Below are 27,566 nucleotides of genomic sequence, written 5' to 3' on the forward strand. Positions count from 1 at the left end.
TCTATCTAGTGCTCTCTGTTGCTAAAACTTTCTCTGAATTTTCCAAAAGTTTTCCTGTTTCTGCTGTCCTCTCTTCCCTCTCCTTTCACAAAGACCTGTTCCTTCATTACCTGCGTTTAGCTACGGGAAGAGAGTAGTGGAGGGAGGTACAGAAAACACCTTGGCCCAACCTGCCGCACCTTCATTCCCTCGGGATTTTCCACATCCGAGCACAGACCTCCGCTTTGTTGTGACGTTCTCTGAAATCACTCAGGTCTAGAGGAGATAAAGGGGGTGATCTACCTCTCTGTACCTGGCTTTGGATGTTTGGAGAGGCAGATATTTCCCACGCTGCTTTTCCCTTTTTTTTCTGAATGGAAAATGGAGTCGCGATGTGAACTGGGATGTAAATACACAAACAGACAGGCTTGACTGTGGCAGAGCAAGTCCCAGCAAAAGAGAGAAGAGGTAACACTTAATATAGTTTTCTGCAAGACTGAAAGCTGCTCTCCTATTTTTTTTTTTTTTACTTCCAGAGTTGAAGGAAAACTAAGTTTTTGATTGAGACTTGTGTCAGGGTCTTTTAAATGGATGATAATGTGTTTGATGATGGGAAAGTCTTTCTCTGGGACGCTGCTGCTTAGGATGTCACATCCATCATTGTGAATGCTGCAGTGGAGTAGTGTTGTCACAGTGCAAACACATGGCCGGTCAGACTATTTACTTCTTCACTGACAGCAAATAATAGACTGTGTTCCAGGAAGTTTGTGTGACCTGAGCCATAAAATTATGGAAAGAGTGGATGGACCCTGCTCAGATGAAAGGACTATATCTCGCTTTGTATGACGTCAGAAGCCTTTTTCTGCAATTACCTTCCGCTTGCTGAAAATGACAACTGAAAGCCAGATCACACATCCAGCTTTTTAAATCACCCACAAAATCCCTTTATCTCTAATAAGGCTGAACTTCAATTTCTCTGTTGACCCAGTTCCCATGGTGACCCTAGTGCCAGGACAACCAGCTGTGTGAGTTTTTTTCAACCATGCAGTATTTGGGAGGGAAACTGTCGGCCGCCCAGCTGCAGGTGGCAGGCTGGGTGGGCAGCGTACGGCGCTCCTTGCAAGACGCTCTGGAGCTGGTGTGGGGCCCTGCAGAAGAGAAGCAGGAGGAGGGAGAAGAGAATGAAGAACAAGAAGAAGAAGAAGAACGTGAAGATGGAGGAGGAAGGTTTCAGAGAGCCATGACACCGCTTCGTAGCTTCGCCAGACGTAGCAGGAGATCCCTGCGCCGCTTCTCCACCAGAAGTCGGCAAACTCTACAAAGGAGAGCCACTGGAACCCGCTCTGTAAGAGCTGATACATTAACCCAGTAGATGGCAATGAATGCTCTTCAATGTTCTGCACTATTGTTAAATGAAAATCACATTTTATTATAAAGGCTTGGCTTGCTCATTTTCATTGGCATTAGGTACAATGCTAAATGAACAGAGTAGTCATACACAAGATTAGGCGCTTGTTACAATTTGGTCCAAAGCTCCATGTAACCCATGTGACTAATTCCTGAGTGCAATATTTCTCCACACCCATGTGTCAACAGATGAACATGCAAATGTGAAGAGGGAGCGCAGTAGACAGAGGCGGTCTGTTTTCCGGAAGGACAGAGTTATCTGATAAAGTCCGAATGTAGTGTTTTATCAGTGCACATGCATGCCCTTTCCCTCTTTGTCTATGTTGTGTGTCAGAGATAAAGCAGAGGGCTGTAACAAAGTGTGACACACTTAGACAAGGTTTATCCAAGTATGGTTGTTTATGTCTGTGCCCTCTATATCTGCATCTGCCTGTTGTTCATGCTGCTCATGTTTAATTTCACTTAGTCATGGCTGTTGACGTTTTAACTCATTTTCATGGTAGAAATTGATATTTTTATCCCACTATATATCACTGCAATAGTGCCCATTACATTGGATTATAATCTTGCATTTTAGTATATTATATTTTTACATCGTAATATATTATATCTTAATGAATAGGATTAAGACATATCTGTCTCTGAATTTGAGTATTTTTCAAGTGTTAACTGTGGTTGTAGCATGCATGTGAGTGTGAATGGGTGTGTATGCACAGGAGACACAAGGGCATAAAAAGAGAGACAATAACCTGCAGGCTATGTCCACGCTTAATTAGATGATCCATCACTTCCCTTTATTAGAGGTGATGTTTTGTCGACAGTCCTCGTCTATCATCCTGGATTAGAGTCTCGGTTAGTTGTGCTTGTGGCGTCTATCGGATGTTGTCCTCTCCTCTACATCGTAAACAAGCTCCCTTACACATTCCATTGGCCGTGACAAAAATGTGATGCAGGTAAACTATAATGAAGCCAACTCTGTCTTGACTTGTACATCCTCCGCCCTCGTGAGCACATACTGTATTGGCCCTCTCACACATACGCGGGTTTCTTGAGCTTACAAGCGCAGTGAAGTTTTACCTGTTACTTGTGTCTTCACTTGTGTGGACGTTTTTGTCCAAAATGTTCAGCTATTAGTAGGAGAATACTTAAGGAATCTAACAGTATGCCTCGGTAGAGTTTCCATAGTGTGTGTATGTACTATCTCTGAATTTCTATGCTCATGTAGATTAAAGCTGCATGAACAGATATTTTCATATTGACAATGACCATGTGTCATGTGAATGGTGCCACTCATAGTGTCAAACCAACAGGCTTTATCACAGGCCCCCTCAGCTTTGCAAAGGATCTTAGCATCTTTCTGCTTGTTGTTTTGGTTTAACGCAACTTAACTGTTTTGTTTCAGTCTCACATTCCTCAGCTTTGTTTCCAGCCACAGAAGGCAGATGTCTTTGGTGAAAAAGCTCTGATAAGTCCACTCTACTCTCCTGAACCAGCACCAAATAACAGACAGACAAAGTTAGTGACCATCTGGTGAACATAGTGGAGCATTTAGTGGCTTAAAAAGCCAAATATTTTTATCAGGAGTTGGTAGAGGCCAAAAAAGACCTAATAGGGGGAAAAATAATGGATTTAAATTTGTCAGGTGGATACAAACACAGCATCTTCTCTGTGTTTTCTCAAACATAGGACAGGGATTGACTGTTTGACTTTTATCTGCATGTCTGAGATACATTTGCCTATTGTCTCATTAGTCATTGTTGCATACTACATACTTGCACCATTGCCAAACAGGAGTTATTTTAGTATGAAAGGGAGGTAATCAAGTCACATGCTGTACTGAAAAAATGATCTAAGTCAACTATGTTAAAAACAGTATGCGCTGCAGAGGCTGCTTCCACGATAAAGGTAGGACATGCATGGTGGTGGAATTGTTCCTCTGTAGACTGTGTCTCTGTTAGACCAGACTTTGTTTTCCTCTGCATCTGAACTCAGTCTGTGGTTATAGGAAAATCACTAGAAGCCTATTCATTCATGCTGTGATGTTGCCAGATAACAGGCATTGTGCAAATGAAGCTGCTCTTTGAGTCCTGAGTAATAAATGGACTCAGGAAGGAGATGGAATGGGCATGAAATCATATGGAGGGCTGGGGTGTTTACTCGACTTTTGTTCTGTATCCAGGTGACAATATTAGACTACACAACACTGGGATGTGCCCGTTGATAAAATGTGAAGAGAGCTTAAAGGAATGTTTGTGAGGAGGTGCACAGTAGTTGCTTTTGTTTGGAATTTGTTTGCATGTGTGTGTCTGTATCTGTGTATGTGCACCCATGCATTCCAGCATGTGGGCGTGACAGCATGAGTGTGTTTGGTGTGTCTGTGTGTACGCATATAGGTGTGTATGCCAGTGTGTACACCAGTGTGTGCACGTGCATACACACGCTCGCGGTGTTTATTGAGGACAGCCCAGCCTCTGTGACCGGCTCATTAAAAGACGCATGCTTGGCTGGTCCTTAGTCCTCTCTCCCTCTGTAGTTAGTGATCTTGGCTCAGCACACAGTCCATTTTCTCCTCTGCCTCAGTTCCACAATGTGAAGTTCTAATATGCAAATTTACACAACAAAGAGGAGCACTTAACATCATTTGGTTTTATATGATGAAGCGGTAGATCCAAACAGAGGTGGAATCAAAGTTCAGCAAATTATATCCGGATTATCAAAACCTTCCTTTAAGTTTTCTCCGGTTCTGTTGTATGTTTTCTTGTTCATGCTTAATTTAATTTAATTCTATCTCTCAGACACAGGTTAAAAGTTACTTTTTAAACGGAGAAGACAAAGACACTGATGCTTTGACAGACAGTGAGCCAGGCCAGCAGAATGGGGGCCGTGAACAGACATCTGACAGTGACAGGTAGGAGAGGGATTGCATTATAACACAATACAAAGCCCACTTACTGTGGACTACAGGCTGACATCCGTGTTGTATTTTTAAGTGGCTTCATTTCCTTCATCTACACTGATGGAGACAGACAGGACCAAACAGGTTTAAGTGTCAATCTTTGTGTCTTGTGTTGAAGGTGTGGCTCCACATTGAAGTGATTTGATTCTAACTGAGTACACCTGAAAAATAGAAGCCCCATAGCTATCTGACTTTGAAGTGTTTAAGTACGTAGCCTCAAGGTGCAGGTTGGAAGGCCAGTGGAGCATGTAAAAATAACCCAAGGTGATTTTGAAACCAAAGTTATTTTTCTGTTTCCATTTTTTTTTTTTTTTTTTTTCCGTGTGTGATTTGGACTTTGCAATGAAGAAATTTAAGTATTCAACCTAAAGAAACATGCAATTTCTGTTTTTGAAACATAAATCCTGTGACAGCAAAATCAACAGCAGCTGCACATTAAAAAACACACAAAATAAGCTGGCAAGTGCTTTTCAAGAGTTGAACGTCCTGTGCCCCCTTGTGGTTACTAGAGCACAACACACAAACCCAGAAGTGTGAGACTTGTTGAAAATGGACTAAAATTACTGAGAAAAAAAACTGAACTGAAAGCATCTCAACAATTACAATGTGTCTTTTCTTCTCACCCTGTGATTCTAAAAAACTTTCTCTCTCTTCAGCCCAAAGCACATCCCTGACCAAGTTCCTGAAGTCTCGTCTCAAGATGTTGATAGCACTGATTTTCAGAGTGAGCCAGCGTTGGCTTCTTTCCCTGAGGTGGGTGACTCTTCGTTGAACTTCATGAAGGGTGACAGTTAATTTGTAGATTATCTGCCACAAATATTAAAATGTACTTTAAAATGTAATTTGATTTTTATTTTGCATACCCACCTGGGAAAATATGCACTCCTATATCTGTATTATTATAGTATGATGTAATCTGGTCATTGCCTGCTAGATTATGTGTGTGAGTGTGTGTCTGTGTCTGTGCACAGAGCTCCACTCCTCTGCTTGACACCAGTGCACAGAGATCCAAGGCAGATGTTGGTAAGAGGCGAATCCGAACTCGCCCGTCACGCTCGCTCCGTGCAGGGTCGACTCAGAGGGAAAGCCCGGACTGGAGGGCTTGTGACTCAGCAGGTTATTACATTGACGCTCAGTGATTCTTTTAATTCATAGTAAACAGGTCATATACAAGTGTTAAAGTGTTGGTTCACTGCCAGTTCTGACTCTGTGGATGTGGTTTTAGATGGAAAGAAAGCATCTTCCACGCAAAGGGAGTCAGATTCTGATGAGGAACAGCCGAAAACAAAGATAGTCTGCTCTCCTCCTCCCGCCTCACAAAGAGTCCCCATGTTCCCTGGTCTGAACCCTGCAGCCTTGATTGTAAGCTTCAGTATAATATGTTTCCAGGTTTTGACATAACTGATATAAAAGGGCAGCATTTCAAAGTAAAGTGTACTTGACTTGCTCCCCAAGGCTCAACTAAAAAGGAGAACAGGTGGGGGAGGAGCTGATGGAGGAGAGGAAACAGAAGAAGACAAGGGAAGGGAAGAGAAGGCAAGTCAACGTGAGGAAAAGGCACCGTCACCCTCACAACTCTCCCACTCTCCTCGCTCTGCCGCTCATCTCGCAGGGGCTGCACGGGTGCTGCCACCCTTAGGCGGCACAGACAAAGGGTAAGAGCAGAGAATGACAGCACACTTCAAAGAAATATGATATAGTATCAAATGAAGGGATTAATAAAAAAAAAAATTGCTGTGTGCTTTAATTATGACACTATTCTGAACTGTGATTCTGTGTCATTCAGTGCCAACTCTTCTCCTGCTTGGCTGAAAGAACTGAAGTCTAAGAAGCGTCTGAGTCAGCATGGCAGCGAGGCTTAACCAGACACAGGTAAATAATATGGATGCAGTGCTAATTAAAATACCAAAGACACAGGCTCTTTGTTACATAATAAAATAAAAAACTTAAAATGATAACTTCTTGCTATATAGAGGTTTTTTTCCTATAGAAATGGAAAGTTCCGCTATTTTTTGCATTTGTTTGAATATGTATCAACATATCCCTTCTTTTTTTTCATTTCACCAGCATTCTGAGTTTGTCAACATTTTCAGCTTTGTCTCACACAAAGTTGATCCAGTCGTCACCGTATGTGAAAAAAAAGAAGTATCTTTTGGATGACTTCCTTTATTTATCAAATGCCAGTAGACATGTAATACTGATATTTGTAACAAGCGAATTGGTGGTTAAAAAACAGTGAATTGCTTGTAATATGTAGAGCATTATGGGACTTAACAGGATCAGCCATAGATGAGCATTGAGCATGAAGGTTCTGACATTTAGCGTATAAAATGAATTACTGTAGGAGTGAAGGCATTATTTAAAGAGACTAATTTGCTTGTGAGTCATAATTCAAGACAGCTGAATAGGTTTGCAATAATAGAGAGTGAATGGTTTAAACTTTTCTGCAGTGCTGTCAGAAACACTCGTGTTCTTTAATACAGACTGTGACTAAACTGACAGCAGAGACAAAAACAGGAAATAGTCCATATCTCTCCAACACTTTCTCCTGTCATTTCTGTACAGTGGGTAAAATGTCCTCATTGTACTTGAATGCAGTTTGCTCTACTTGATGCTTTGCTACTTGCCTGTTCAATTGCTGCTCGCGGTCGTATTTGGATCTTGACTTCACCGTTTTGGTTATGTGTAGCTTGGTGAAAAAAAGTGGATGCCCTTGTAACAAGGTTATGGGTTTAAGTAAAACTTGGGCCATCTATGCTAAAAATGAATCACACAAATGTTGTGTGATAAATCCTAAATGTATTACATAAATAAGTGTATATATAGATAAGATGTTATAAGATGTTTTTATTGGTTTGAAGTTTTGTTCTGAACCTACTGAATCTTTTGTTGCCTGCAGGAGACACTGTGTTGTTGTTGTTGAACAACAATCAATCCATCTCGGTTGCTGCTGCTGCTGACAGACACCTTGCCATGATTGCTCCATTTTGCACTTTGAGTGCCTTATTTTGGACCTTTAATGGTATATGCAGAAGGGGAACTCGCTGAGGCCATCACGAACTTTTCATCTTGTAAATGAAATAGTGCCAAGGCTATGTGCCAAGACTGATGTGTTAATAATGCCAAGTGCATGTTTTATCGACTGTTGTACAGAGGCTCAATGGAGGGTGAATACCCCAATATGATTTAGAGCAAAGCCATACACTGTGTTGTTGTTTCAGTGTGTAAGTCCATCATGTACTCAGAGGGAATGATGACACTAGGCCTTTAACAGGGTATATAGCATCACACACACACCTACACTGTATATACAGGAAATACTGAATATAAATAATGGATCGCACCTTGTGTGTATTTAGTTGAAATTTTATAAAATGTCTTTTACATTATTTTACCAATCACAGATCTCAAGTAAACCTACCTAGCACTTTAAAAAAAAAAAACATTATAAAGAATTACCTTCTATACAGTGCATCCAAGCAATAGAATAATCACGTACATAACTGTAGTAACTGGGTCAGGGGAATTTGTTCAGTTTATAACAACATGAATGCCTCTCTTCTCTTTAAAATAAGGTTCCACAAAATGTAAAGATGCAGGCCCTGGTTTTATTAAAACACCCAGAAGCTGGTCAGGCCGTCAACAGTCAGATGGGAGGAACTCTTTGGCATGCTATAACAGAATCAGGAAAGAATGTTTTGTAAAATCTTTAATCCAGAAAAATGCATTTGTCTGCTTGAGATTCTTTTTCAGTGCCTTTTTAATGTTTTTGATTGACTGTCATCAATGCTGTAATCATTTATGGTCAACATACTGTATGATAAGAGGAAATTGAGGGAATTTTATTAAAAAGTTTTCTAAGAAATGCAATGGAGTTTGTATTTTTTTATGGGGAAACAAAATAAAATCTACAGTCTCATTTGTGTTTGATAAGTTGCCTTTTCCACTCCCATCACAGTTTTTGGTCAAGTCAAAAGTAATTCATGTGCTCAGGGAAAGCAAGCTAAGGAATCCAGACATGGAAATTATATTAATACAAGTATTTTGGTGGATGCCACCACCAGAAAGCAAGAAAGTCTGATGCAGCATTTTGGATGCTGGATGAAGAGAAAGATAAAGAAACAGGTAGAAGACAGGAGAGTGGAGAGCAAGATAGCTGGGTGGGGCCAATAGTGCTGAGTGAGACTGATCTCTGTTCATTCTCTTGGCTGGCAGTCAGTGCGTGTGCCCACTATAGGATCATGGTCAGGATGGCAGCATGGGCAGAGCTGGGCAGCGTTTGCCAGTGTGCCAGGGACAGAGGGGCAAGCCTATTGAGAAGCAGTGTGATGGACACAATGGGTGCGACAGACTTGCTGCATCAACAGGCTTTTTGCTGCTGTGGCCAGAAATAAACCATAAATACCCCCAACTGGCCTCCACCGACCCGCTCGCCAGGCCTCCACACCCACACACACCCTCACACTGAGACAGACAGAAAAGAGAGAGAAAAGAAAGAGGAAAGACGGAGAGTGTGGCTTGTACGTGGTGAAGTGAAGCACAAGCCATCCAGGTAAAAAAAAAAAAAGGAAAAGATCATCCCTCTCCCTGACAGGTGTTTCTCTTTTACACTCTTCCTATTCCTTCTCCTTTATGCTTGCTTCTTAAGTAGCATTTTGTGCGTGCACTGTTGATGTCTTATTCTTTTGTATAAAACTGGCACAACTAGGATTTGAGTAAAATTAAATATGCAAATGTTTTGTTGATATATTTGAATTGTTAGCAATTAGATCAGAACCAAGCAGCTCTATAAAAAAGGAATTGTTTTTGTTTCTGCAGCTGTTTAAAGTCCTACCTATGACCATGTATTAATTTATACAATTTTTCCGGCGTTACAGGAGACACAATTTTCTTCTTTTATTTTCACAAAATCACTAAACAATGTAATGCTGTGCTTTGTAAGGGTAAAATGACGGAACAGCAGGGAACCCCAGACCAGCTGCCTGCAGAGAAGGGCCAGGGAGGAGCTGGAGCCACATATAAGGTACCTATTATGAAACAACTTTTCTATTGACTTCACATAACATATACACAGAAAGAAGGGTATTGAATAAAATAAAAATGGTCAGGATCACCGTGGAACTGAGACTTAGCTGATCACTGTCAACTGTTCCTGTCTTGCAGTTGGCAGTTTTTGAGTTCGAGAACTTTCGTGGAAAGAAGGTGGAGTTGTCTGGTGAATGTAAAAATGTGTTGGAGAAGACACAGCGAGTTGGCTCAGTCATTGTGGAGTCAGGACCGTGAGTGATTCAGCTTCCCTTCATGAAGTCTCACCAATTTTTATTACATCTGCATCCTATTTTCAAGCACTTTCCGTTTGCTTAGGATGAACGTGTACATATATATGTGATGTATTCTCTCCGTGTCCTCAGCTGGGTAGGGTTTGAGCGTCCAGGTTTTGCAGGAGAGCAATTTGTGCTCGAGAAGGGAGAGTATCCTCGCTGGAGCACTTGGACCAACTGCCAGAGCATCTACAGCCTGAGCTCATTCAGGCCTCTGAAAGTGGTCAGTAATATGGGTGTAATATTAGCATATGTAACCTCCTGCCAGACATGCTCAAACCTGTTGTTTTTTTCTCCACAGGACAGTGCAGATCACAAGCTGAACCTGTTTGAGAATGCAGGCTTTGAAGGCAGAAAGATGGAGATTGTTGATGATGATGTCCCCAGTCTCTGGGCTCATGGTTTCCAGGACCGCGTGGCCAGTGCTAAGGCTATTAGTGGAACGTAAGCTGTAACCTTCTCATTGATCAATGCTATTCATAGCTACTAGGTTTTTTAAGATAATGTAATGGGTGTGTATTTTTTTAAAATAAGCATCCTGTTATAATGTGGCCCAGTTCACTGTCCCATGTATGTGATATGCTACTCTCTCTCTTCCCTCTGAAGGTGGGTGGGATACATGTATCCAGGCTACAGAGGGAGCCAGTATGTGTTTGAGCATGGAGACTTCAAGCACTGGAATGATTGGGGAGCCACTGCACCTCAGATCCAGTCCGTCCGACGTGTGCGGGACATGCAGTGGCACAAGAAAGGGTGCTATATTGCCCCTGCCCCTGCCCCTACACCTCCCAACCCCACTCCCGATCCCAACCCCGTCCCTAACCCTAACCCTACTCCCGCTCCCAACCCCAAATCCCAAACTCAACCCCAATCTTAACGCCACACCTCCAGCACCTCCTACAGCAACTGGGGCAAGATGAAGGCCAGGCCAGCCAGGACCCAGTCTCTCCAACAGACCCCCTGTTAGTTTAGGCTATCTGACCATGCAATTTTGGAAAACTGGAACAGACAATGAAACATGTATTTCTGTTGGAAATAAAAAAGTTTTGGTCCTGATTTTGGTAGTCTGAGATTTATTGCATCTTATTTATTATGCACAAAAAAACCCTAAAATGTGTGAGGTTAAGGGTATTGTAGTATTGTGCTAGTCACTATAAAGCCATTAAGAAGCAACATTGATAATCTAAACTGGAAAATAACTGTAAAAAGATTGATTTAACTATGGTATTGTTAAAGAGGACAAATTTTAACCAAACACTCTGGGTCAGTTTACTTGCCACGAGGAGTAGGCAACCACTCAACCTGTGGGAAAGTAGCGTAATGTTTTCTGTGACCCTGTCATCAGGGGTATCTTGGCTTGAATTTGAAACTACTAATTTATAACAGAAAGTCTATTTCAAACTGGGTGTGGTTTTTAAAAGATGTGAGATTTTGAAGAGCAGAGAGATGCTTCTGGTTGAATTATGGGAAATGTAGGATCCAGTTAGGAGCTTGACCCATGCTAAAGCATGAAAGTCTCAATATTACATGTAGGATATCTCAGCCTCTGCTGCTTTGGCAATTCTTTTTTATTTTTAATGTATTTTTAGTCTGCAAGCTTTATGGGACCACAACACTAAATGACTGGAGTACACAACAATTAGGCCTGTTTCATCCAAAGAAAAAAATTGGTGGACAATGTATTTTTGTTAGCAGCAACAATATATGTCAAATTATTAGTTTACTTCAATTCATCCTTTTCTAATTCTAATAACATAGGCTTTGTTATATCTCTTTTTTCTCATATGTTCATTTTTCCGTATGTGTTTACTGCAAATAACAAATGTTTCAATTTCTTTATGCAAGAGCATAGAAAGAGAGAACCCCTGATTGATGTGATGAATAACAGGGGTAAACCGTCTGCCATTGGTTAAAACAACACTCAGACCCGCCCATAAAAAAAACCTAAGCATCCAATCAGACGCCACCTTCATTCAGAAGGCTCGAGGGTTGGGCGATGAACGCGCAAAATTTGAAAGTTGACCGGAAAAAGGAAAACAGTGTGTTCCTCTTAGCTCATCAATGTTTAGTCTAAATTAAAAAGAATATTTTATCTACCTGCATGGCACTCCGGTGAGTATTCTCACGCCGCTCTGTTAAGGACATGTATGTTTGTCTTGTTAACGTTGTTTGTCTGGGTATTTAGCGACGTCAGCAAACAGACGTTAGCCAACGTCAGTTTAGCATGCTAAAGAGATGCATTGTTGACATTTGTCGCTCCACTTCAATCTTTTGTTTGGACGATACAGACGTCCATTCACTTCGACCAAATATGTTTTTCAGGTTATTTGTTGTTAAGCAGCCATGTTGAAATTCAAATACGTGAGTCAGGGAAGCCTGAAAACGCTGCCTTCCTCCACGGACCCCATCGCCAGTCGCAGCTTGCGGCTCAACCAGGTGTTTCAGGTAAAGTATGGCTGGGGTGCCCCAATGCCATTAATTGAGTACATGTTAGGTCTCAACTGCTTTATACTGTTTAAAACCAACCGCAGTAACTGTTAGGTAGCTGACTTCCTTTTCCTGTGTTCATGTGCTGTCCCCAGGGACGAGCCAGCCTGTGTGGGCAACAGGGAGGATGCACTTTGGCTCGGGAACAGTTTCTGGAGGCTCTGCTCCTTCTCTACCAAGAGTGCACCTCCCCAGAGCTTATGAGGATACACCATGTGGCAAACTTTGTCAACAAGTGTAAGCATATATTTTACACATATAAAGAATTTCCTATTTTTGTTGTTAATTTTATCAGTCCAGTGTTTTTCCAGTTACATTAGTTGAAAGTGCGATATTTTATCAGTTCATCCAAGTGGCTCAACTTTTCAGACATCCCTATTCACAGTAAATGGCTAGCTATTTTACTGTTGTTGTTTTTGAAGAACATAATATTTTTCTTCTATTTCTAGTTAAGTTTTTTTACAGAATAAATTCACTTTGAGTATGTGTTTTTTTTTTTTTGTTTCGTTGTGTATGATACTCACTAGTGACCACTAAAATGCATAGTCCACAATTTACAAATATAAACTATAACTATCAATGAAGCTGTACAGACCATATCTTTCTCAGTACTTGCCAGATAGACTTCAAATATTTGGCATAATGTGTTGTATTTGTCGTGTTTTTAACTTAATTTCTCAGAAACTGTGGTTGTAGAACTTCTGTGTGTTTTGTTTGTGAAACAGTTTCTGAAGTAGTCTCAGAGCTGAGGGCTCTGCAGCCTGGGGCTCATGACTTTGAACTGCGTGCAGTGGTGGGACGTGGTCGCTTTGCTCAAGTCCAAGTTGTCCGAGAGAAGGCCACTGGAGACATTTGTGCACTGAAAGTCATGGACAAGACAATTTTACGCACTCAAGAAAATGTAAGATCAATATTCATTTTAGTGTGGTGAAACACTGCAACAAGCTTAAAAAAAACATTTTTCTTGGTTACAATGATCATTTGGCTTTTACATGCAATTTTGAGTGTTTTTTTTTTTTCAACTAGTACCTTGAGTTTAAGATGCTTATGGTGCTGATAGATTTATGTTTAGAGATACAGATTCTAAAGTTTCATTAATTACTTCAAACGTATTTGTCAGACCACTGACAAATGTTAACCATAAACTGTGTAAACTTGTATATAACAAAATAAACATGAATAATCAGAAGAGTAAGATGAATGAGAGGAAAACAATGCCCTGCTTTCATGAATTTGTACTGCTTTGCATTTATTCCCAAAATAGTATGTCTGTTGGACTAAGAATGTTTTACATAAGTGTTGTTTTTTCATTTTTGCTATCCTGCCTGCAAGCTTTGTGCTGTGTATTTATCTATTTTGTGGTCCAAAGTTGGAATCACAAAAGCCCCCACTGGGGGGCGCTGCAAGGTTGAATACAGCAAAACAAAATGTGGGTACATTATTTCACAGCTGTGCTCTCTGGCATGTGACTAATAAAACAGATCTCTTTCAGAATAGTACATGAGCTGTGACAGGAAGGGATCTGAAGTGAGCAATATAATGAACAACTTGTATGAACAAGAAACATTTTGCTCCTGCCACCTGTGACTACTTTGCATAATTTAAATTACATCTCACTTAAAACAAACAAAAAACAAAACAAGCATTATAAACTGAAGCTAGGAAAGGAGGGATTATGTGATAATATGGCATGTTGCACTGTTTATTTCAAAGTCATTATGTCCATTATGTCTATTTATGTTTGTATATTTATACATTTTTTTTATATGACTGCATATTGAGCTAGGAGAAACGGAATTTGCTTCTGCTGTGCTCTTCTGTTGTATGGTCTGAGTGACAATAAAGTTCATGTTGACTTTGACTGATGTTGAAAGGTTTGCTAAGATCTCCTTTGAATTAACTAAATAAAACACAGAAAGCTTGACTACATATAAACCCCTGTGACACCCTGAAGGTGTTACCCTCTTAATGTTTGAGATTGATTATGTGGCTGGTACACTACTCACGATACCAGTTTGTCCAGCAATTCTGTTGTGCATTTATTTAATGTATATATGCTGATTACCTTTGCAATTCTCCTCAGGTGGTTTTTCATGAAGAGGAGCGGAGGATCCTGGCCCTAAACAGCAGTCCCTGGATACCACAGCTTCTCTATGCCTTCCAGGATAAAGAACATGTCTACCTGGTAAGACTGCTGGGGTTTTTTTCTGATGTTGAGGATGGACTGAAATTTTTATGTTACAGAATTTGTCCTAGTTAAATCCTCTCCCAGTTGTTTTATAATAGAGGCAGGTAATTAACATGTAGTGCTCGCTTGGTCAAGTGGTATATGTAGTTGTATTGCCTACATACATAGTACAGGGCGGGCTTTGTGATATAGTATAGAGGGCTATATAGAGGTAGCCTCTTTATTTAAGTACGCTAACTGAGATACACTTTAGTACCTCTCAGCCATTGTTACAAAAGAGGCAGTTTTAACTGCATTTTTATATGATATCTGAGAATATTTCTTGCCCTAAACTAAACCACGTGGGGTTACAGTGGTACCTAGTCCACTGAAAAAAAATGTTCTGGAGTTATTCAATTTACACACAATGTGTTCAACAAATCAAAGTCGAACAAATATCATGTGATATTACTGTCTAGGTTTGGTTTCTCTCCACAGAGGGTAACTTATATTAAAGGGAGTTGTTGTCGTAATTGCTCAAAATCTTTAAATGCGTTATTTAAGTGAGTAAAACCTGTGTAGTAGCTGTGGCATTGAAATATCAACTGAGCCCAGCGGTGGTGACTGTTAAAGAAATTTTATTTGGTGTATTATTTTATATTAGTTGATATTTATGTTTTTAATTATATTCTTTAATATTGTCTTCATTAATTATGTTAGTTAGTTTATATTTAGTTATGAGTTAAAATATTTTCAGAACATGTTGGAGAATATGCTTGTTTGCTGTGAAAACCAAAGTTGCGTGAGAAGACAAGATGGAGAGAGGTCAGGATGTGTTTACCTAGGTAAACTTAAAAACTAGAAGCAGGGGTTAATGGATGGTCTTCTTCAGAAGTGGAAAAAATACACCTTCCAACAACAACAATAGTTGAACAAAAATACATCTAATGTATCAAAGTCATGTGATTCTAAAACCACAGTGTCTTATGTCTATGTCTACATATATGTTATGCACAAAGTACAACATAGCTTTTTTATTTATATGTAAAGCTGTGTACAAGAAAGCTGGAAGGTGTAATTTTTTCATTTTCTTTCACTGCTGTGGTTTCCAGAATGTAACTAATAAAACAGTAGGATCAGTCGGAATAGTACATGAGCTGCTACAGGAAGGGATCTGAAGTGAGCAGTGAAAGGAACAACTTTTATGTAGGAGAAATGCTTTGAAGCAGGGGGGAATAGTGAGCCTGCTTCAGAAGTGAAATGAAATTCACCTTAGAGTAACTCGCCACCAGTACATCCGGGAATCACCAGGATTTTATTCACAGTAACGACATTATTCAATGCTGGCACCTCCACTGGACAGTAACCTCTGAGGTGCTGTGGGCAGTCTTTGGTTCAAACTGTTGATGCTCAAACTGTATTTTAATAACTATCTGCAGCTAAAATCACAATGTCACATTACAGAAACCACACCTGTAAAAACAAACTGAGAAAAATACAGCAATTGAGTTGAGCTAATATTTTCCCCTTCCAGTGTTTCATGTGTAGGTTAAAGTGGATATCTATAATTAATACATAATCTTCTCATTTGACTGGTTAAGGAGGTGACCAGGCATATTTCCTGAAAATGTCCATCTAATAGCCTAATCTTCAGCCGGGAAGTAAAGTGTCAATTTCCTCTTCACAGAGAGCGTCCAATCTAATCATCATGATGGCTGTTAACCTTGCAAAGAATCTATATTTTCTCTGATGACCTGTTAGACTGGCATAGGGTGTAGGAAAAAGCATTTCCTGCCTAGCCAAGCCTTATTCTGCATGCAACCCTTTGTTTTTTCTTTCATTCCCCCTTTACTTATACTTTCCTTCATTCCCCCTACATGTCTATCTCCATTCTCCCTCCTCCTCTCTTTTCACTCCCCCTCTGTCTCACCATGCTCCCTAACTGAGCATGGAGGAAAATACAAAGCATCCATCTTTATCCGTGTGTCAGAGAGGCACCCAGTCTCCCTGTTGCTAGGTAACACTGGAGAATGCTCCCGTTCATTCAGACTCGCCGACCATTCATGCACCAGGGGCTCTCGCCTGTTATGGCTGTATGACTGCCACCATATAGCTCAAATTAGCCTGACCAATGCCTCTTGTCTCAGGATGCAGACAGCATAAAGGAGAATTTAAGTCAATCATGACCATTTATTCATTTGTGTTGCCCAAGTTTAAAAATGAGATATCTGAGAATGATTTGTGTTTTTTGTTGTGGCATGTTGTTCGACAGAAAACATGTCGCCCTGTAGCCTGAGATCACATACACACAAGCAACACAGGGGTTTTGCAGTTAGTGTTGGTGTATTTTTAGCTATGGAAGACCAATCCTTTGACTGCAGTATCACAGATAAATCTGCAATAGTGTCTTGTGTTACATAACTGAATCTATAATGAGGAGAACCACCCTATTAGCTTAAGCTAAATAGAGCTTTGATGTAAGCTCAAACATGTGTGGTCCTACACTTGTTGCTATTTATACTCAAATGCTCCAACAGCATTTAATGCCTTTTAACTTTAATCCTATTCAAACATAGATTCAAATTCCAAGTGCTGGTCATAGTTTTAAAGCTAACACTTCAGGACTGCATACACTGCAACATGTATCATTACAAATGTGTCTTCAGGCGATGGAGTACTTGCCAGGAGGTGACTTGATGTCGCTGCTAAACCGATACGAAGATCAATTTGATGAATCCATGGCTCAGTTCTATTTGGCTGAGCTGGTAGAGGCCATTCATGCCGTCCATCAGCTGGGCTACGTCCACAGGTAAGACACTAGCTACTGAATTCAACAAAAGTTTGTGTAAAGACCTTCAAGGCTTTGTGGAATAATGATTAAGGAAATGATCCTAAATTGCTACTTCTCTTAGATCCTCACCAAATCATTCTCTTGTTTTCATTGGAGGGCTGAATGCCTATAATTCAGGAAAACATTAGCTGGACATGAGAAATGTAGCATTGTAATTTAACCGAGAGCACTGAGTGTGGTGTTATGTAATACAAATACATTGTTGGACTTAACAAATGTATTCCATTATCATCAGAGCGGTAGAGATATTACTGTACTCAGGCAATAAACAGCTCTGTAAAAGCAGTATCAAATCTCCTCTAAACTGTCCACTCGCAGAGATGTCAAACCAGAGAATGTTCTCATCGATCGGACTGGTCACATTAAGTTGGCAGACTTTGGATCAGCTGCCAGGCTGACGGCTAACAAAACAGTAAGTAGATCACAGAATTTGCTCTGTGTATTAACTTCAGTATCTTTTGCAGTGACATCATTGGGTTTTATTAATGCATTTTAATAATGCGTTTCCAGGTGGCAGCTCCCACAGTGCCTGTTGGGACCCAGGACTTCCTCTCCCCAGAGCTCTTGGCAGCAATGAATGGGAGCTCTCACAGCACCTATGGTGTTGAGTGTGACTGGTGGTCCCTTGGCGTCATAGCCTATGAGATGATCTATGCCAGGTCCCCTTTTTCGGATGGCACATCTACCAAGACTATTCACAACATCCTAAACTTCCAGGTATATGTACTGTCATTTTAATTGCTGCTGACTTTGGTCATTTGTCATATCTGATCTATTATTGTCTGCAACTGATAATTCCAGATGAATGGAGAAAAAAAAACTGCCTCCTTAGTATTCCCTGTATATTTGACTGAACAATATGCAGTCTGATTTACCTGAAGTAATACCTGATCCATCCATTTATTATGTAATAAATCCTTGTCCATGCTGTTTGCCCACAGTGTTTTCTAAAGTTTCCGGAGGAGCCACAGGCCAGTAAGCAGTTTGTAGACCTGGTGCAGAGTTTGCTGTGTGGAGCCAAAGAGCGACTGGGTTTCCAGGGACTCCGCTGTCACTCTTTCTTCTCCAGTGTAGACTGGAACAACTTAAGACATGGTGAGGAGAACCCTCTCCCTTGAGTCTCTGTTCTCCTGTTTGTCCGGTAAAAATGCTAAATTTGGCTTGAAATGACACAGTGTGTCTATAATCATGTTACTGGACAGATGATGTACGACTAGTTGTCAAGCGCTAATGTTGTTTATAATACAAATAAGTGTAGCGTGTGTGTGTGGCTGCACATAGACACCAAACAGCGATTGCGTTGCCAGTGGTGCTGTCGGTAGTAAAATAATGAGATTCTGTGTGCGGTTGGCAGTAGGCCAGCTCCTTCCTGAGGAGGAGGAGAATAGGAGGGAGGCAGAGACGAGAAGCAACACAGACGGACTAAAGAACTGCAACTCATCTGCTTCTCAACAGACGCAGCACAAAATCTTTTACGCCAGTGACACTAGACACTCTGTGACGGAAATACATGTGTGTTTGCTGAACGTCATTGTTGCCATCAAATCTGAGACTTCGCTGAATGAGAAAGAGTTTGGCATTTTCACCTGAGCAGCTTTGGGAAAACACACCCTTAACATTCACATTAATGGACATTTTCAGTGAATCATGGTCACATTAAATAACCGCAGTGCTACAGTGGTTCTGTAATTCACATGTGTAGCTGCAGGGGTGATGAGTGTTTATTTTGCTATACAGAATACCTCATTTTCAGATGAATAAACCCTGTTTTTTGTTAGTATAAAGCAATTACGAAACATGGCTATGGCAGTCATTTCCTCTGAGCTGTTTTCCAGTCATAATCCCCCTATCAACGCTGAATATTAATGAATCTAGTTGGGGTTTTTTGAAAACCACGAGTATTTTTGACTATCAAACGGGACCTTTTTTGCCTGTGCGTATGTGTGTGTGTGTTGGAAGTGTTTATAGATGTTTCTGAATTTTAATTGAGTTACTGATTGATATTCTTTGAGTAATAAATATCAAATGCAACATAGAGAAGAGAATCACATATATAAATGTTTGTATTGACATTACAGCCCAGGTTTATTGATAATGGGGCGCAGATTGAGCTCTATGCTTCAGCTTTGGCTCCAGCTGATTAGCTTGCTCTGCTGCAGTGAGGGAGAGGGAGTGAGCATGTGTGTATGAGAGAGAAGGAGGGAGGGAGGGACCGAGAGGCAGCATGTGCATCAACGCGCGACTTACCGCACTCTAGGCTCCCACCGCTCTGCTCTGTTCCTCCTCCCCTTCTTTTTCTCTCCCCTTTCTCCTTGTTGTATTTTTTTTTTTTTTTAAAAATCTTTTACATTTTTTTACTACCTTGTTTGTCGCTGCTTCCTTTTTTTCCTTGCCCTCTCTTACTCCCTCCTCTCATCCTTTTCTCCTGCAGTTCTCCCGCCTTTCGTTCCTGCGTTGCACACTGAAGATGACACCTCTAATTTTGAGGAGCCGGAGCAGGCAGCCCCCTGGCCAGCCTCAGCAACCCAGCGAGGAGCTCTGCCAGCGGGCTTCCAGGGCCAGGATCTGCCCTTTCTAGGCTGGTTCTTCAGCAGAGCGTTGACAACATTGGCCAAAACTGAGTAAGTGCTACCTGTTTACAAGGCATTGTTTGGCTTTTTTTCTAAGACAACCTCCCCCCCCCCTCTTTTTCCTGTAGTCAATGCAGAGACCTCCTACATACACCTCTAACACACCTTTGTTGGTTAAAGACCCTGTGATACCCTTTGCTGCCGTTCTGCCATTAGACTCTTCATTACCCCGGCAACAAATTCCAGGTAGCCTTGTTTCAGGTGACCTAGTGTGGTGCCCTGGGCAGTTGGTGTTGTGTCCCTGTCATTAGTGTTGTGCCTGTTGGGGCTGAAATGGGTTTGGCCATATGCTGTGTCAGACAAGGAATGAGAGAGGGGAGGGATCCCCCTCTTCTCTGGTGCTCTCTTCTACCGATTCTTGTTTTTGTGCTTTGGGATCACACAAAGTGGATCTGATGCGCATAGATAGATCAAATGAATGGACCAGAGGATGTGAGCTGGTGTTATCTTGCCATCGGCGCTGATTGGTATGCGGCTGAGTGTGTCAATGAGGTTTGCTGAGAGGTGGAACCCCACACATAGATACACTCCAACCCTCGCTGCTTTTATTGTGCTTTCTCTGTTACAGTGCAGCATAATGGGCTCCTGACTTTTATAGCATGAGGTTTGGGACTGTAATTATTCCTAATGGTGTTTGACTTCTTAACCTCTGATATTAATGCAAGAGAATAGGTTTCATTTCTGTAGCCCTGTCTGGTTAATGGTGCTGGAGACTGCGGATCATGACAGCAGCAGCAACAGAAAGGGACGAAAAAGCGTGAGCAGATTAGACAGGGAAAAAGGATGAGAGCTCAGATTGGGGAAGAGAATCTATTTCTATGGTTACTACCGTGATGTTTTTGTTTTTTTTGTTTTTTTTCTCTCCCAGTCCCCACCCCCATCTTTACCCGTCTCATCTCTTCCTCTTATTTTCTCCCTCTTCTAATGTCTCTGTCCCTTGCTGTTACACCATCAGTCATCTGTTCATGGTTTTTATCTGAAGCCAGTAATTTTTTTTGCAGTATTTGATTAAGAGGAGCTCAGAGCTCATAGAATGTGTCAAATTTGTGTGTGGGTGCTTGCATATGCGTGTACACATTCTTCATTACCATGCCAAAAAGGAAAGAAATGAACTGAGAGCCAGGCATAATGAAATGCTAATCATCTGTTTTTGGGGGGGTTTCTGCTATTCTTTTTATTTTTTTCATTCTGTGTGACCTTGTCTGTCTGACTTCTCATTAGTAAAACTCAACAACAAAATCCCCTTAACAGCTTTCCTCAAATTTACAGAAGAAGTCGACTTTGGTTTAATGTCAGAAAATCATCTTTGCAAGGTGGTTTGAATACAAGCTCATAAACTTCCAAAAATCTGCCTTTTTAAACAATTCTGGTAAATAAAGGGTACTATGAGGTGTTTTGTAAAATGAAAAAGATATTGTTTGTGATTAGTGACTGCGTATCAGGACAAAGATTTCAGTTTGTTGATCTGTCTGGTCATTCATTTAACACTTTGGTCACAAGAAGAATATCTTGACAACTGCTGACCAGATTGCCATGAATGGATACTGCCAGATGATATGGATGTTTATAGTCCCCAGAGGATGGTTCCTAATGATTTAGATGTCCAACTGACTTTTCATCTAGTGCCATGATCATCCAGTCAGAGTTTTCCCTTGACGTGGTATCTCAGCAACTAATGGCCCAATTTTCAAGAAACCTGCTGTGGATATTTGTGGTCTTTGGAGGATGATTTCTTATGTTTATATTGACCCCCTCACTTTTTCTCTGTTACCAGCGATCAGACTAAAGTCTCCACTTGTACGCAAGAGGAAAAAAAAAAAAAATCAAAGTCTAATGGCCAAAATGCAATGGGAAATTGCTGACCAACTTTATGCTCCATAGCACATAAACACTTTCGATTTTAATGACCCATGGTCTTTGTTCTAATGCCACCTGCAGGACAACCTTTCATTTTTAAGCCTCATTACTGGTAAAGGATAGCACATTTATCGGTATGTTGTTCTTTATATTTAATGGTTTTAAACTATATTTTAAAGACAGACTTGTTTGTGTGTATTTTGACTTGTTTATAGATAATTAAATGGACCGAATTGATGGATTGCTACATGTCATTTCTACACATTAGGGACATGTTTCAACAAGCATGATGTTACATAGACATTTAATACAGTGTGGCCACCAAAAAGCATCATAAGTGAGGAAACTGAAATGCTGGAATATGTTTCAGAGACCTGTGAGTCTTAGTTGAGATATTAAAAGGCCTGTTGGTGATTTTTGGACTTAACAAGTTTGAACAAGGACTTTGCGTCAAATGATCTGGTGCTCAGGTTATACCCACTTTTGGAAACCAACATATAATCAACTCTACGTGGTCTGTTGTTCACATTTTTGAATGTATTTATGGATGAAGGTGCTTCTGTCTTTACTGATTCCTTCAGTATGTTCTATCATTTTGCCTTAAGCACAAGATTGCAATGACACTGTTTTGTTGATTTTTCAGTTTCTCTAAAAATGACTGAAGGTTCCCTGGAAGATCCCCTACCTTTGCAACCCTGCTTGTGTGTATCCTGATCTTTTGTGTGTAGGATTATGTGTGTTTGTTTGCGTTTTCTTCAGTGTGCGAGCTTGTGCTATTGCATGTGGTCTATTCTTTTTGTCTACCTGATTAGTGCCACTAGGCCTTTAACTTGCGTACTTTTCCTCAGTCTCTGTCTCTCTTTAAGTCTCTTCAATAATGCAGTCTGCACTGGCTACTCATTTTTTTCTCTCCACATTACAGGGACATAACAACTACCATGTTCCTCAGCTAGGAAAAAGTGGCCTGGCATTTTCTCTGTTATAAAAATATTTAATCTCTGTTCTGCCTACACAATGTTTAGACCAGTAAAATATTACACATACTCCCATCAAAATGTTGTTGATGTTTCCTCCAATTTACAGTTTAAAGCATCCACGACAAGAAGTGGGTGGAGTAATTAGATGAAGCTGAAGAATCCATCCATCCATCCATCCATCCATCCATCCAACATACTCAGAGTTAAAATTCACCATGTCTATTAAATGTTTTGAGAAAGATGAAATGGTGAAAACACACAACTCATGTGCAGAAAAAACCCAGCTGAAGAGTTTTAAATTGCCATATTATCTATATCCCCCTAAACTGTTCAACTAGGCACTGGAGAACTTTATGAATTTTGATGTCTAACATCAATTTTTAATTGGCAAGAGTTTCAAATAGGTGGAATCCTTCTTTTTTTAATCTAGATTCCAGTGAAAAAGACTGGTTGGGGGAGTGTGTCTGTGTGTGTGCGTGCGTATGCGTGTCTGTGTGTGTTTCTGTGCACTCTCCCTCCCTCTCTCTTTTTTCTTTTTACTGTATATGTGTCTGTTTCAGGGGGTGTTTCTGCAGAGAGGCAAAGGGAACAGTGCTTGCTTTCGTGATTATTTTTAACACTGTGACTCAGTCTGAGTCAACTTTATTAAAGATCTCTCTGCAGTATTTGGGAACTCATTCATACAGACCCATTCATTTATTTGGAAGATTTCTATTCAGAGTTGCCATTTCTCTGGTCAACAGAAAAGAAAATTAACTTTGTGCTCTAAATTATTCCCAAAGAAGGGAAACAAAATAGGACATCACCTTACATAAACAAGAAAAATAGGGTGCATTGGACTCACCACAGAGCTCTGTGTAGACCAACCCCAAGCAAGAGCATAGCCTAAATTCTGTCACGTTATTTTGTCAACCAAACAGGTCTACACAGCTGTTTTGTTCATGTAATCTGTTTTGTCCTGAATAAACCATGATGAATAAAATATACTCAGTTCTTTCTCACTTCAAAAATTCTCTGTTAAATTCCTCATTGTTATGACTAGATATTCTTCAGAGTAGAGTCGATGCATATTTTGATGCTTTCAGTGTCTTGCTTGCTGTTATGTGATGTGGCTTTATGCCATCATGTAGCACCGTGTCGGCCATCCTCATTCTGGTTGAGCTGATACGATTTGGAAATTTGTGATTCTTGTGATATATTTGTGAAATTTCCTACACAATAGAAACGCATTCAGAGAAAGCAGCGCCGATGATGGCTTACATGATGTGCTTTACAATATGTTGACCTTCATGGATTGTCTGGTGTATGGTGAACATTTCTCTAAAAGAAAAATCAATTACATAGCAAGCTGGTTATTGCAATCCACAACTTGAGAAGATGTGCTCCTTTTTGGTTTTTGGTGTTTGCTGTAAGTGAGGTGGGACATTTTGTATTTGTGTTTTTGCTTAAATGGTACGAAAGAACGTTGAAACTGTTGTCGTCCTCAGGTCAGTGTGTGCCGGCCTCAACTCTCCTGCTAAGGCCAACTCCATGGAAAAGAAACTGCACCTTAAAAGCAAAGAACTACAAGAAACTCAAGACAAATGTCACAAGGTGAGGGTGTACTTTGCTTCATAGCTAATGTCTCAGAGTTTCCTCTCCAGTATTTATGACAAACAATTTAGTCTTATTCTCAAAAGCAGCCCCATTAAGCCAGTCAGAGATGATTAGAGTATTGCTAGCAGACTGGAAATTGTAAAATTGTTATTTTTGTATTTCCATATTGTAGAAATTAGTTTTCAGCAAAAAATGATTCAATCATGGGTTTTATTACCAGACGCTGTGTGTTTACTCTGGTTGACTGGCTTAACACAGATCAAGCAAGCTTCTGGTGGTGCTGTAATAAGCCAATTTAATCTTGTTGTGTGTACAACATTACATGTACTTCTTCTTTAAGCATTCTGGGATTGGAAGATAGGTCATATATATCAGCTATCATCAGAACCTATGGCTGATTAGTCTCGCATAGCCAGACCTATATCCACAGTGCTGTGTCGGTGATGGAGAATGGCCAGATGGAGTTGCAATGAAACTGATAATTGTGCTGTTTTCTTTGGTGGATTCAGATGGAGCAGGAGATCTCCAGGTTTCAGCGTAAAATGACTGACCTGGAGTCAGTACTCCACCAGAAGGATGTGGAGCTGAAAGCGTCTGAGACTCAGAGAAGCATCCTGGAGCAAGACCTCGCCACCTACATTACTGAGTGTAGTGTGAGTCATAATAACGTCTGTGTGTGTGTGACAAATGATTAAATATAATAATGCCCCCACACAAGTTTGTTTTTTTCCCATGTCCGTGTAGTTTTGTGTTGCTGTGCTCAACACTTGTCAGAAATCAATATCGATTTAAACCAACAGCAGCCTTGGGTTTGTGTGTATATATGTGTGTTTGCAGAGCCTGAAGCGAAGCTTGGAGGAGGCACGTGTGGAAGTCTCCAGAGAGGATGACAAGGCCATGCAGCTGCTGCACGATATCCGTGAACAGAGCAACAAGTTGCAGGAAATTAAAGAGCAAGTATGTAAATCTTCTCATTCAGATGATCATCTGTCTCCTCCTTCTCATCATGATAATGATGTGGTGCATTTCAAGATTTTTATAAACACTTAAAGGTGTTTATACTAAAAAAAAAAAAAAGCAAAAAATGTTTTATACTGCATCCACAAAGCCATTGTCTTATTTGTGGCTCACTTATTTGTGTACTTTCCCCAGTGTCATCTTTATACTGTCATAACGCAGCCATGAGATTATACTCCTTCTCAGTGAGTCCCTGGTACACAAGCAGGTCTTCCCCTCTGAGGGCTCCCTTGTCCTCATAAAGGTCATCCCTGCAGATGGCATCCCTGCAAGGCACAAAAGTGAAGGAGACTTTGATCATTTCTCAAGAGATTCGCCAACCCTCTTTTTAGGGGAATAACACAGTACTTAGAATATTTTGATATACGTTCATGATTGAAGTCACAAGTTAAAGTTGAACTTGGAGATATATTCAAAAACATTAAAATCAGGACTCTAACATGCAAGTCATCCCTCGTGATCACGACCCATCTGAGTTGCCTTTTGTAACTAATTACATTTTTCTTTCCATTTATTCAGTCTCAGTGTTTACAAGGATCATATAACATGTTGTCTATGCAAAGACTTTTACAGACATAAGCAGTTATTTTTCCATTCACTCTAGTGCGAAGTTGCCAACTACAGCTTTAAAATGGTAATCCTTGAGTTGTTATCTTTGATTTTGACACTTTAAGTGATAAATGGTCATTGCAGCAGTGCACTGCAGTTTCTATAGATCACTGCACAATGAAACTGTGTCAGCAGATCTATGAAGTACATCTTTGTCCACAACTGCTACTCGCACTAACAGCTCAGTTCCTCTGTTCAGGCGGTTCCAAACAAACTCTTGTTTTTTCCCCACAGTGAAGAACTGAATAGAAATGTACACTTATTTAAGAAAAACTTGGCTGTGTTAAATAGTTTGGGACCACAACTGCACAGTCTTATTTTTTTCTGTCCTTAAAATATTTTCAAACCTAAGCCTTTACTACTTTAGCCACTTTACTTCATTAGAAGGAAAAAATATTTTCAACTTCACACTAAGATGACAACAGTTATTTGGCAACAGCCTGCCCTGAAGTCCTTGGGACAGGTGTTGAAATTGTCGGCATGTGACAAAGCATTCAACAGTTTGGTTCAGTACACAATGCTCAGATCAGGATTCTATAAGGGATATAGGGCGATCATGGTGATAGCATTAAGAATAATATCTAAAATTTGAACTAAAATGGCCATGTCCACCATCCAACCATGTTTATTAACATGTAAGTTCAAGCTTGACCTCATGTGTTAATTAACACTGCCAGTTTTTGGATGGCACTTTCTTTTCCACATTGACTACAGTGTGCTGTCTCTGCCCTCAGGAGTACCATGCCCAGCTGGAGGAGATGCAGGTGACCATCAGGCAGCTGGAGGAGGACCTGTCAGCTGCCCGACGCCGCAGTGACCTCTATGAAGCTGAACTCAGAGACTCCAGACAAACAAGTGAGGAACTGAAAAGGAAAGCTGTGGAATACCAGCAGAGAATCCAGAAGGTTTGTTTGCACCACGGACGCGTATAGGTCATTTAATGCAAATGGAAATGGAGATTAAGTTTTAGGCTGATTTGCTGTTTATTATTCAGGCCAAAGAGCAGGGCAAGGCCGAGGTAGAGGAACTTCTTTCCAAACTTGAGAAGGTATTGGTTCTTTTGTTCTTTCTTTGTCAGATAGATCTTCATGGCTAAAGCTGTAGTGACACTGAAATTTCACATCTGAGCTCATTGTGCTGTCTTTCTTTGTTCAGACTAATTCTGAGCAGCAGGTGAAAATCCAAGAGCTCCAGGACAAACTGTCCAAGGTAAATTCATTTTATTTATTTTATTCACATTAACATTATTTGTTCTTTTAAAAACCTCCTTTCTCTATACTGTCTGAAAAGCAGATCAACAGTATTTGGCCTGTTCTGGCTCTCTGTTTACTCTCTAGAAAAGCTTTTTTGCAATGTCTCACGGGATAGGAATTGCCCAAGCATATCAAGAGGTTTGTCTTAGGATCAACTAACAGCCTTTGAACTCTTGACCTCCCCCAGGCAGTAAAAGCGAGCACAGAAGCCACTGAGCTGCTGCAGAATGTCCGGCAGGCCAAAGAGCGGCTGGAACGAGACCTAGAGCGCCTGCGAGGCAAAACTGACTCCAGTGACACTTTAAAACGCCGCCTGAGAGAAACAGAGGTACCAGACTAAACCCATAACGCTAAATGATATAGATTTTTGTTACATACTGTTTCTGTAATTGCCTCCCCTACACAAGTCACTCTTGAAAAAAATTTCTGTGTGGTTAGTCTTATGTTATTCTCTTGGTT

General features: G+C 40.5%; 3 protein-coding genes across 4 annotated transcripts in view; all 3 read left to right on the plus strand.

The window, feature by feature from the left end:
- The first annotated feature begins 2 nt into the window (after nt 1–2).
- LOC111221967 (uncharacterized protein KIAA1671 homolog) lies at nt 3–8,201 on the plus strand. Of its 2 annotated transcripts, none has more exons than XM_022745572.1 (8): nt 3–1,324; nt 4,182–4,294; nt 4,999–5,095; nt 5,314–5,458; nt 5,568–5,704; nt 5,798–5,997; nt 6,129–6,214; nt 7,242–8,201. In XM_022745572.1, the coding sequence occupies exons 1-7, from the start codon at nt 1,022–1,024 to the stop codon at nt 6,202–6,204; spliced, it is 1,071 nt and encodes a 356-aa protein (XP_022601293.1). In that variant the 5' UTR covers nt 3–1,021; the 3' UTR covers nt 6,205–6,214; nt 7,242–8,201. The 2 variants fall into 2 exon arrangements, with proteins under 2 accessions (XP_022601293.1, XP_022601294.1); XM_022745573.1 differs by lacking the exon at nt 7,242–8,201 and adding an exon at nt 6,410–6,518.
- A 1,089-nt stretch (nt 8,202–9,290) lies between these two features.
- Nucleotides 9,291–10,610, plus strand: LOC111221864 (beta-crystallin B3-like). Its single transcript, XM_022745450.1, has 5 exons — nt 9,291–9,365; nt 9,506–9,621; nt 9,754–9,886; nt 9,965–10,107; nt 10,270–10,610. Exons 1-5 carry the CDS (start codon nt 9,291–9,293, stop codon nt 10,538–10,540), a joined length of 738 nt encoding a protein of 245 aa, XP_022601171.1. The 3' UTR covers nt 10,541–10,610.
- A 1,396-nt stretch (nt 10,611–12,006) lies between these two features.
- The window catches only part of LOC111221856 (citron Rho-interacting kinase-like), a 36,278-nt gene continuing 20,718 nt past the window's right edge, over nt 12,007–27,566 (plus strand). Inside the window, exons 1-16 of the mRNA XM_022745441.1 lie at nt 12,007–12,108; nt 12,246–12,387; nt 12,876–13,051; nt 14,234–14,335; nt 16,984–17,126; nt 17,487–17,580; nt 17,679–17,885; nt 18,110–18,263; nt 19,600–19,789; nt 24,120–24,225; nt 24,738–24,881; nt 25,066–25,185; nt 26,589–26,759; nt 26,849–26,902; nt 27,010–27,063; nt 27,295–27,435. Coding sequence (XP_022601162.1) covers nt 12,007–12,108; nt 12,246–12,387; nt 12,876–13,051; nt 14,234–14,335; nt 16,984–17,126; nt 17,487–17,580; nt 17,679–17,885; nt 18,110–18,263; nt 19,600–19,789; nt 24,120–24,225; nt 24,738–24,881; nt 25,066–25,185; nt 26,589–26,759; nt 26,849–26,902; nt 27,010–27,063; nt 27,295–27,435 — 2,100 coding nt within the window. The remainder of the gene's footprint in view (nt 12,109–12,245; nt 12,388–12,875; nt 13,052–14,233; nt 14,336–16,983; nt 17,127–17,486; nt 17,581–17,678; nt 17,886–18,109; nt 18,264–19,599; nt 19,790–24,119; nt 24,226–24,737; nt 24,882–25,065; nt 25,186–26,588; nt 26,760–26,848; nt 26,903–27,009; nt 27,064–27,294; nt 27,436–27,566) is intronic.

This window comes from Seriola dumerili, unplaced genomic scaffold, assembly GCF_002260705.1.
Source record: "Seriola dumerili isolate Sdu_G_001 unplaced genomic scaffold, Sdu_1.0 BDQW01000088.1, whole genome shotgun sequence".
NCBI classification, from domain to species: domain Eukaryota; kingdom Metazoa; phylum Chordata; class Actinopteri; order Carangiformes; family Carangidae; genus Seriola; species Seriola dumerili.